The following is an 11,007-nucleotide window of genomic DNA, read 5'->3' on the forward strand; positions in this document are numbered from 1 at the left end:
AAAATTAAAATTAAATACGTCAGTTTTTTCAAAAAAAAAAAGAAATTTCGCGCATAAATAAATCTGGGGATTTTTGAACAATAAATTCAATTATTTGGGTTGTTAATTATAAATAATTATGATAATAATAAAGGGTATGGTAGATTTAATTGTTGATGATTGGGGAATAATTTTTGATTCTGATGTTGAAAATCAGGCAATTATTTAAATAATTGAAATTAAAGGTGATTAATATCTGGTGAATGCGTGAGTGTCTTGAAAATATGTCAGAGATTTTTCAAAAAAAAAGAATTTTCGCGCTTAAATAAATCTGGGGATTTTCGAACAATAAATCCAATTATTTGGTTTGTTAATTATAAATAATTATAATAATAATTAAGGGTATGGTAGATTTAATCGTTGATGATTGGGGAATTAATGTTGATTCTGATTTTGAAAATCAGGCAATTATTTAAATAATTGAAATTAAAGGTGATTAATATCTGGTGAATGCGTGAGTGTCTTGAAAATATGTCAGAGTTTTTAAACCTCTGGTGTCTCATTGCCATTCCATAACGCAATGGTTTTCGTAAGAGTACGTGGGCATTCGGTGTTATAGAGATATCTCGATATATTATTATTTATACAATTGATTTGATTGGAATTCGCGGGGGCGGGATATCGGGGATTTTTTTGGCAGAAGCCACTCGAGGCGCCGGAAGTATTTCGAGCAGAAATAGATAATCTACATTTATTTGGTAATTAATTGGAGTCAATTATCCTTTTTAAATAATAACAAAAAGATTATTTATTGATAATAGTTCAGAAATAGATAATCCAGGAATTATCAACTGAATTTTTAATATTTCATTTCAATTGTTTCAATTCGGTTGTTGAAAAAAAATTATTTCGAGAGACGATTAATTTTCTTGATTAAAAATAATAGTTAGGGATTATTATTAATTTATTGAGTCAGTCCTTTTTCTATGGACTACATTTATTTGTTAATTAATTGGCGTGAATTATCCTTTTTAAATAATTACAGAAAGATTATTTATTTATAATAATTCAGAACTAGATAATCCAGAAATTATCAAATGAATTTTTAATGGTTTGTTTAATAAAAAATATCTGTTCCTCTTAGTTGTTGAAGAAAAATTATTTTGAGAGATAATTAATTTTCTTGATTAAAAATAATAGTTAGGGATATTATTAATTTATTGAGTCAGTCCTTGGGAGTAAAAAAAAAACCTTCAGTCCCACACTAATCACTGAAACCCACGACTAAAGGAAATATTCTTTTGATTTTCGATGCCGGAACGAGAGTCCCATTGAAAAACAGGTAATTTACATTAACGCATAATCAATTATCGAGTCGATGCTCGATAAATCGAAAGTCATCATTTTTTAATCATAAAAATGATAGAATAATAATAATTTATAAAATTTCAGGAAAAACGCGAATCCACGATTCGAACAATTTAATATTTATAATAATTATAGAATTAATTAGGTGAAATTTCAGATTTTTTAAATTTGATTTAATGAATTTAAAATCGAATTGTGAAGATTGAAATTGTTAATCCCTGATTTTTGCAAATAATAAATAAATAAATAAATGAATGATAAATCTTCATTGTTGTAACCATTTTTGTAATGACAATTGATGAAAATAAATAATAATTTATTCAATTTCTTTGTAGATCTCGCAATTCCACTGCTATAAATAAATAAATGGACTAATTACTGATAAATCCTCATTATTAATAAATCTAAATATGAATAAATTAATAAAACCCAAAAGTTATAAAATAGTAACGAATGGAGCGAAAAAATTGGCGATTTTTTAAAGATCTGTTGTCAAATGGTGGAATAAAGATTCGAAAATAGCAGAACGAGTATCGAACACGCGACGAGCGTGTCTTCCTGAGAGACATGAATCAATGATCAAAACAATTCCATATTTACGATATTTAATCCATAAAATAGTCTCTCGGGAAAGTCCGTGGTACGTCGCGTTGAGTCTCGCTGTTGCGTCTAAGAATAAAACGTAGGGGGCAGCCATATTTGGCAATGGACAACAGCAAAGTCCCCATGCCACTACCCACTTTGCTAAACCACCAGCATCATCAAATTATCAAATCATCAACCCCATCTCCAATCGCAACCCCAATAAATTCAACTCGTATTTCCCTATTCACCTTTTGGTAATAAATCTCGTGGGAGGGGCCTCCCACCCATCAATCGATCCATTCTCATTGACAATGTCCTAATTTTTTATCTTCTATCTCCCATTATTATTATTAACTACTGCATGTTACCTCGTTCACTCTAAAAAACAGAATACGAATAAATAAATAAAAACTTCAAATATCTCCTCTCATCGAAAAATTGAATTGCAAAATGAAAAATTAAAAAATTCCGAGCAATATCTCAAATTGTTAATTAATTAAGAATTTCGAAAACCGGAATATTTTATTCCCTCCGGATTATTTGTTTATTTATATTTATTGAGATTTATTGAGATTTTATTTAAAATAAAAATTATTTACGATTTATTTTTTTCATTAGCGGTTCGTTTTGGCTTTTTTAATGGATCATTCGGGATTGTTTATTTATAGTGATTGTTTATGGAGTCGATGGGGGATTTATTCGTCAGGACTGACCCGTTTTATCAATCAAATTTCCTCCAACAATTTCCCGAGTGAAAACGTCGGTGGCCGAGTGCCAACAGCATCTCTCGTCTCGTCGTCTCCGAGGAATTTTTTTTTCCTAGATTTCCTTTTACCCGGGATGAAAGGCCGAGGAAGAAAGGGAAAACGTGGAAGTTGTTTTCACGTTTATCTGGGGAATAAAAGCAGACGAATTATCGTGGAGAGGTGGGAGATGCAACAACAAAATCGATGCCCAAGTGTGAGAAGAGAATTCAGGAATTCCAGGTGAAATTCCTGAGAATTTACAGGTTCTCGTGAAGAAGACTTACCAGGGGTTATCAGACGTTTGTTTTTCCATTGTTGTCTTTCACATAACTGATCACTGAAACACAAAATTTTCCGAGAGAACGCGATTGCTCCAGGAGTCGATGATTTTTATCGGTGAGACACTGGTTTTAGTTTTTCCGAGGATACCTTCCCGGTAATCGTTTGCTCGGGATTATCGCGTAATTAGGATGTGTAATTGTCGAAAATTGAAGTGAAAACACCGAAGTATCGAGTCGACAACAGTCGACAATACTGGATAACACGAGAGATGCAGACAGAAGACATCTGTGGTACCAGCGCCCAACGACTTTTTTATCAACTAAATAAAAACCTCTGATTGGCCACCCATAGCACACGTAAGTTGTCATTGGATGAAAAGTGAGGGAACATTCAAAAAGGAATTATGCGATGATAATTCAATTACAGGGGTTACAGGTCTAAATGACACATGGAAATTTCGACACTATTTTTAACAACATTATAATTATTATTTCAATGATTAATTAATTAATTCATAATTCATTATTGTTATGTGATCATCATTAAATTGTGATTGCATTAATAAATTATTAACTTGCGTATATCAATAATTTTTCTTATTTTGTTGACAATTGTGTTGAATTTTAATTATTATTTAAACATGTAATCGATAATTGACATTGCACACGGGCAAATAAAAAAATATTAACAATTTGAAAACAATAAAATACGATAACTGATTAAAAAAGTTGAATTGATAATTTCCATGAAATTGTATTGACGTAATTGGAATAATTAAAATATTTGACTGGAAAGAGAATAAATAGTGATTAATGTTCCGGTGTAATTGATGAAATTATTGAGAAATAATGCATTTTGGATTAATATAAAAATTTATTGATTTCAACAGATTAATTCGATCTGCGACATAAATATTCACTTACACGACCTAGAAGAATGACCCACGACTGGAAGAAACTACTGTCCATCAACTACCCAAATTGCTCATTATGTCCATTATATTACAATTAAATTCCCTCGACAAATGATAAATCAGAATAAGTGCATGCTTTTCGAGATGAGTATTTCGCGAATATCTCAGAACTGAAGAGAGATATGAATATTTTTCACTCCACATTTTTTGTACAGAAATCTAAGTTGTACAAAAAAGGTAATTACGAAAATATCGATATTTTCTTTTAATCTGGAGATATTGAGAGAAAACTCTCGAGAAAATGTCAACTTATTTTACCACTTTGTTACGGAATTAATGAATTAATTAGTAATAGGAGAGGGGATTGACATTCAGGTATCCCTATTGGGGAGGTCCTCCCATCATTCCTATGGAGGGCATTCCCTGCATACCGTAGGGCCCCTGGGGTGGGCCCTGGCCAGCCATGGGGGAATGCATCTGCATGGCTGGACTCTGGATCTGCTGGGTTGGGGTGACTTGTCCAGCTGCTGGGGATCCAACCACCTGGGGCATCACTGGAGGCTCTGAGGGGAGCGTCAAGTTCGCCATGAGATCCCTCACTGCTGGGAACAGCGAACACTCCGGGTAATTAACTCCTGGATATTCAACGAAACGTTTCAGCTGCATCGAGGCTGCTGCTGTTGATGGTGATGGCGCTGAATCACGTCTCTCTGCTAATTGCGTCAGGTTTGTCTGCACATCGTACACCAGAGGAAGGGCCAGGGACAGGGGCTCTCCCTGGTAAGGCACTCCGACTCTTGTTAATTGGATCTAGAAATAATTTAAATAAATATTTAAATTCTCAACATTTTTTCACCTGAATTAATAAAAAAAACTCTGATAAACTCTGATAAAATGCTAGAAATTAGATGTCAACTCACAAAGAATAGGATTTTGTTCTTGCAGACGAGGACACCAGCCATACCAGTTGGCACAATAGCAGTGGCTGAAGGTGGTACCTTGAGACACCACTGTATCGACCACTTGAGCTGCTGCTGCTGTACGAGTCCAGGTACGAGCTCGAGCTTCATAATCTGAATGAAATCCTTCAAAACATTGAAAGGTACATTGAGCATTCTGCCAAATCCGGACAAAGTATTGGGTTTATACGGTGGAGCAGCAGCCCTGGTGTCAAAGAATTTCTCAATAATCTGCAGCTCCTCGAGTGTCCACTTGTCCGTGTGCTCAGGCAGTGGCTGCACCTTGATGTGAAGTGACTGAAGATGCTGAGGATTGAGAACAACTCTGCACTGAAGAGTCTCAACTTTGAAATGCACAACCCCAGGTTCAGTGCTATTAATGCTCGTGAGACAGTCATCAGTCTGAATGAACCTCTGGAGCTGTCTCCTCATGTAGACACACCCGAGGAATCTCTCCAGAGGTGATAGATCAGGCCCAGGAAGTCCCGAGGGATGTGCCGAGGGTGAGCAGAGGATATCCAGAGCCTCATACGTCAAGAGAGTTGGCACAGCCCCAGCCCACGATCTCTGTGGCAAAACCCTGGAGATGTGACTCCCTATTTTGTGGTCTGAGGGCTGGGGACTGTGAAGAGCTGCATGAGCTGGATTTTGTCCAGGTCTAGCTGGTGATGGTCTTGGAACGCTTGGAGAACCCGGCCAGTTTGATGCAGCTGGTGATGCCATGCTCTGAGAGCTGGGAAAAGGACTACCATCGATGTGCCCTTGCATGAATGAACTCGCTGGTGAATGCCCAACCTGGACATTGCTGCAGGGACCTGGTGACGACGTGGGCATCAGTCCAGCAGGACTGGGTACGTGCATTTGATTGAGAGGACTATTGGCAACAAGACCAGACCCTGGTGACGGATGAGGTAGCATATTCGGTGTATTTGGTGGGAGTGATGGAGGTGATGCTAAATTAAAAGATGTGGCAGGACTACTGCCAAAACTCTGATGCTGACTTGCCTGCGAGATATTGGCAGTGTGTGGACTAGCTGGCGTATGAGGATTCGAGCCAGATGGGGGTGTCAAGGGTGGATGGAACCTCAATCCATCCCTCTGCTGTGCTGGTGACTGAGGACCTCCCCGATGATGACTCATAAATCCTACCCCAGGCCCTTCCGAGTCCATCGTCACCGGCGACGGTGGATTATCATCCTCGGACTGTGATCGCCTCCTGAACACTGCACTCTCGTCCACGTACTTCGATAAAAATGTCTTGAGACCCTGAGTGGGTGTGAACTCGTCGACAACATTGCTGCGATCAAATCTGGAGTAAGCACCATCCCTGAGTGACACGAGTCCACCACCTCTCACCCTCAGCTCCAGGCAGTACATTCCCTGGTAAGCAAGACGAACTGATGTCACTGATTGGGGCATAATCGTGAATGTCTGGACGGGAACCTGGGGACGAGTATTGAGAATTCCTAGTTGAGGGATTATGGGGAGTTTGCTGATGGAGATGAGGGGCTGGAGGGTTTCGTTGAGGTAGAAGATAATCTGGGCGAGATTTCTGTGACGATTCAGATGTGCCTCGAGCTGCTCCTTCATCAGGGAGTGGGCATTGATCCCTGTGTTGGTGGGACTCTTCCCGAAGACGAGCTTGAATGCCTTGTCAGTTGTACTCCAGTGGACAATTACCACAGCTCCTCTATTGGGACCGTAAGACAGGATGAGTTTGTTGTAACTGAAGGATTTTATGCTGACCATATTCCTGAGATTGTACTTCTCCATCTTGAAGTACTCCGAGAGGTCCTGGACGATTGAGTACAGGTGGACAATTTGGGCCCAGTTGTTGAGGAGAGCGTCGACTGTTTTCGAGACAGTATCAGCTGTTCCCATGTCGTACTGGAAGTAGACAGGACGACGGAGACCCTGTTCCTTGGGATGACTACTTGTCAGGGGACTCGAGTAAAATACAAACTCTGCCATCCACGTTTTAGTCATTCCCTTTCCCTGTACTCTGATTGACACGCTCAGCAGGCGTTTCAGAAGGGCCTGCCAACCTGGGCTTCCACTTATCGAGGGGCTGGGGGCTGGTAGGAGCACTGGTTTTAGCACCAGGGCTGTCGCATTGGCTTCCACCTGAAGCCCTTGGTGAGCGATGTCTCGTTTTGTTAACTGAAATTACATTTTATCGAGTTTAGAGATTAATTCAATCGACTTTACATATATTTAAAATAATTATTATCATCTTTAAATTAATAAATCGATTTAAATATATTTTATTTATTATCCATGATTATTATTGCTTGTAAAGATTTAATTATAATTCAGGAAAATGAATGTGAAATCAATTTATTAATCAAAAGTGCATTAATAAAATATTGAAAAACTGAATTTCTGATGTTAAAAATTGAATAAAAATGTGAATGAGTCCCTGAAACCTGATATTTATAAAAAGTAAAAAATATTTATCCACTTGTTTGAGTCTCACCTCTAGGGCTAGAGTGATGAATGGAATTCTCTCGTCGCAGAGTGCAACAACGTGGGCCAGCTCTGGTATAAAATAAGCCGGATGCTTTGGTCTTCTACTCTGGGGCGTCCCCGAGGTGTCCTGACGTCCATTGGCACCAGTGCTACGCCGCTTGTTCCCCTTATCGGTAACGTCTGTAATGCACCCCCCATCTTGTTCATTAATTCCTAAAAAATTGATCTGTTAATGCCAATTTCGTTTATTCATAAGATCCAACGAAATCGGTGGAAATAGCCAGATGTTAGATTGTTGGATTATTCCTCTGGATTATAAAGCTAATCGACGAAACATTCACGTCCCACACCTTCTGGATTATTTATTTAACAATTAAAGAGGCATAATTAAGGGCTGGATGGAGTATCTCGGAAAGATAATTTACTACAAAATTGGGATTCCTAATTACTCCGCCAATTAATTGTTTTTTCCGATAATTGTTAGCTAGCGTTCTAATCGTTGACAACCGCTAGAACGCTAGCTAACAATTATTTAAAAAAAACGATTAATTACCAGAGTAATTAGGAATCCCAATTTTGAAATAAATTATCTTTTCCAGATAATCCAACCGGTCCTTAAATTAAAAATCAAATCATTTGTCAGTCATTCATTGTCTAATATTTATCATCAATGATCCACTGCTCTCTCTCTCTTCGCCAGAAGAATTACTGTTTTTCTTGATGATTTTCTTTAAATTATGAAAATAAATTTAATTTACACAGCCATGACGTTGGAATTGTTTTAATAAATTAACGTACCACTGTCAACACTTGTAAATGGACCATGAGTGATAACGAATGTGTCAAACTCTATCAGACTCTGGAGTTTCAGGTACATCTTGGGAATCTCTGACTCTATATTCTCGTCCTGGGCATTGCTCTCTGCTGAACTTGGTTTGACACTTGCCATGTAGAATGAACATTCAATTTCACAAGGTGAGGATTCTTTCTCCTTGAACGCAACAATCTGGAAAAACAAAACGCAAAATTTTAGACATCCAGAGCACCAAAGGAATTGGATAATTTTGGACAATTCTGGAATATCAATGGAGTTAATAAAAAAATATATAATTGACTTGAATTTCGCCTGAAAAATTTTCAACTGACCAGTAAAACGGTGGGATGCCGATGAAGCCTGACCATCATTCGATGCCTGCTGATGTTGGCCATGGGGAACTCAGGATTATGAAGAATGGGTAATTTCTCATGAGGTGTAGCCGGAAGATGCTGGAGTGTTTTCTCGCACCTCCTCTGGGTGATCCAGAATCTGAGTTCGGAGATGAGGGACGGTAGCCTCGAGTGATCATTATTAAGAGCTTGTGTGAGCTCAGGTACAAGTGGTGCTTCATACTGAGGCACATGACACTGAAGCATTCCAGTATGGGTATCAACAGTGACGAGAAGTAGTTCAGCCCTGAGACAAGGCTGAAGTATGGGAACAGCGAGAATAGCTGGTGATCCATTCAACGTGCACTCTACATCCTTGAGCATACCCTGGATCTCCTGCTTGAGCTCATTGAGTCTGTTCCTGGTTCTGATGTAGATGGTGTGAACAAGAAGACACTCCATGGAGAGTTGCTCAGACCTGATAGCCCTGTCAGCAATTTCCTCTTCCTTGGATCCAAGCGATGGCACATGAACGACAGCAAGTGGTCTCGCAGGATCACTCTGATCAACCTGAACAGATAACTTGTAACCGAGCTCAGACCTTGGATCCTTGGTGGTAAGCTCCCTCCAGTAGGATATCGATAGCCCCTTACCAGGGACATACTCATCCACATGAATATGATCATCCAATCGATCCCTGATGAGCCTCAGGGTCTGCGAATATAGCACCTCAAGCTGCAGGGACTGACAGAAATAATGAAGAATGTAGTAAACCTCTGACAGGGAATTTGAACTCTCAGCTAATCTCGCCTGCACCACCTGGTGCACGTATCTCGTCTGCAGGGGATGGACCAGGGCTTTGCCATCACCAGTCTCTCTATCTGACACCAGAATCTCGAGATCCAGAAGCCTCCAGGGAACGTTGGGGCCGTCTCCCATGACAGTCAGTGACACTGAGAACTCCTGCTCGACCAGGAATGTCACCCTACCAGCCTCGATCTTCAGGTTTCTCATCTGGGGAAGAAGATTTCCAGTGACAAGCCGATGTTGGATCACTTGATTCAGCCTCTGGAGTGTCGTTCGCTTCTCCACAGGTGTTATTGGATCTGGTGGAACGATTCTCTCCCTGATGCAAGCAGGTAGGCGTCCGTAGGTGCCTGTTGTCAGGACCTCGACAGCTGCTGGGATGTGGAAATTGGGGAGACGTGCGTGGACCAGTGTCTCTCTGGCCATTCGTGCTAACATATCAGCTGTGTCTACAAACAGGAGTGACTGCTTGTCCAAGAAGTTCATTATGTGGGCGGATTTGTCGACTTTTGAGGCGCTATTTGCCCATTTAACGAGCGCCAAGAGACGAACGAATAGTTGACGAGTGCGGGCTGAATAATTCCAGATCTCGATCTTTCGCTCCATGTCGGTTTTCCTGGGGAGGAGCTCCGCCAGGACTGTCAGCTCGTGGTATGTACGTTGGATTATAAAATCGATTAACATACCCAGGGATATCGAACCACCACGGTTGCCCTCCTGGGGCATGCTGTTGGCTACTGGGGTCTGATGACCCTCCAAGGGCACTGGCGCCATTTTTTCAAGGATTTTTCGCTAGTTGTTCACCTTTTTTGACATCAGATTTGCAGGTTGTGTTGACAATCCTCTGGGGTCCAGAGTGATCAAGATATCATGTCTCCAGGAGATTATTTTGCATCCTCGGAGAGGTACCCAGGGCTTTTCAATTCGGGAGCGTGTTCTCGGCTTCCTGGGGCTTTCCCAGCGATTTCCACGGTTTTTTAATGGAGTTCACTGAAGTTTTTGGTTTTTTTTTTTGAGGAACGCGTTCTGTCACGTACGTACACGAAACACCGGAGTTCGACTGTGTTCGATGGGTCGATTGGGTCGACCTTTCGATTGTTCGAGAGCTCGAACCAGTAGTGCCCTCTGTTCCAATCGAAATTTTAAAAACTAACTCGACTGCAGAACGAGCGGAAGGGGGAAGCCACATCTTGTGGAATATCGAATGAAAAAATTTATTCAATATATTGAAGATATACGACTAATTAAATTTTGTTTTTATAATGAGCGTGTTGTCTAATCGGCAGCGTGCTTGGCTGGCACGCAAACGGCTAGGGTTCGATCCTAGCACCATTCATTTTTTTTTTAATCAAAATAATTCCAATTTTTTTTTTTAATAAACGTCTAATCAATAGGAATATCGTTTAAAAACTGAATAGCTCCTCAACGTTCATGTTCCCCTGATACTTTTTCAAAAATTTCGAAAAATGTTAAATTTCAAATTTAAAAATTTTGAATTTTCGCGCCTGAATGAAATACCGACCGTCGGTAATGCAAGTCCCTGAAATACCAACAGCTGGTAATGTGTGTCCCTGGTATGCCGGCAAATGGTGAAAAGATCGAGTAGTAAAGTATCGGGTAAAAAAGTATAAGTATAGAAATTGAAAAATTCAAAATTTTTGAAAAAGTATCAGGGGAACATGACAATCGAGGAGCTATTCACTGAAATTTTCACTGAAAGTGAAAAATTCGAAATTTTTGAAAAAGTATCAGG

At 39.6% G+C, this 11,007-nt stretch overlaps 2 protein-coding genes across 4 annotated transcripts in view; both read right to left on the reverse strand.

The window, feature by feature from the left end:
* Nucleotides 1–3,225, reverse strand: part of LOC105266795 (uncharacterized) — an 11,800-nt gene extending 8,575 nt beyond the window's left edge. Inside the window, exons 1-2 of one of the 2 annotated variants that reach the window (XM_011305209.1) lie at nt 2,963–3,225; nt 2,646–2,823 (exon numbers count right to left, since the gene is read on the reverse strand). The gene's annotated coding sequence lies outside the window, so the exon portion shown is untranslated. The remainder of the gene's footprint in view (nt 1–2,645; nt 2,824–2,962) is intronic. The other variant, XM_011305208.1, reaches the window with a different exon arrangement.
* Nucleotides 3,226–3,744: 519 nt separating this feature from the next.
* MED14 (mediator complex subunit 14) lies at nt 3,745–10,301 on the reverse strand. Of its 2 annotated transcripts, none has more exons than XM_011305210.1 (5): nt 8,448–10,301; nt 8,100–8,307; nt 7,309–7,514; nt 4,794–6,992; nt 3,745–4,683 (listed from the first exon to the last, which is right to left on the reverse strand). In XM_011305210.1, the coding sequence occupies exons 1-5, from the start codon at nt 10,026–10,028 to the stop codon at nt 4,255–4,257; spliced, it is 4,623 nt and encodes a 1,540-aa protein (XP_011303512.1). In that variant the 5' UTR covers nt 10,029–10,301; the 3' UTR covers nt 3,745–4,254. The 2 variants fall into 2 exon arrangements, with proteins under 2 accessions (XP_011303512.1, XP_011303513.1); XM_011305211.1 differs by having other exon boundaries at nt 3,746–4,683; nt 7,309–7,481.
* Between the last annotated feature and the right edge of the window lie 706 nt (nt 10,302–11,007).

The sequence above is a fragment of the Fopius arisanus genome, unplaced genomic scaffold (genome assembly GCF_000806365.1).
Source record: "Fopius arisanus strain USDA-PBARC FA_bdor unplaced genomic scaffold, ASM80636v1 scaffold00041, whole genome shotgun sequence".
Classification (NCBI taxonomy): domain Eukaryota; kingdom Metazoa; phylum Arthropoda; class Insecta; order Hymenoptera; family Braconidae; genus Fopius; species Fopius arisanus.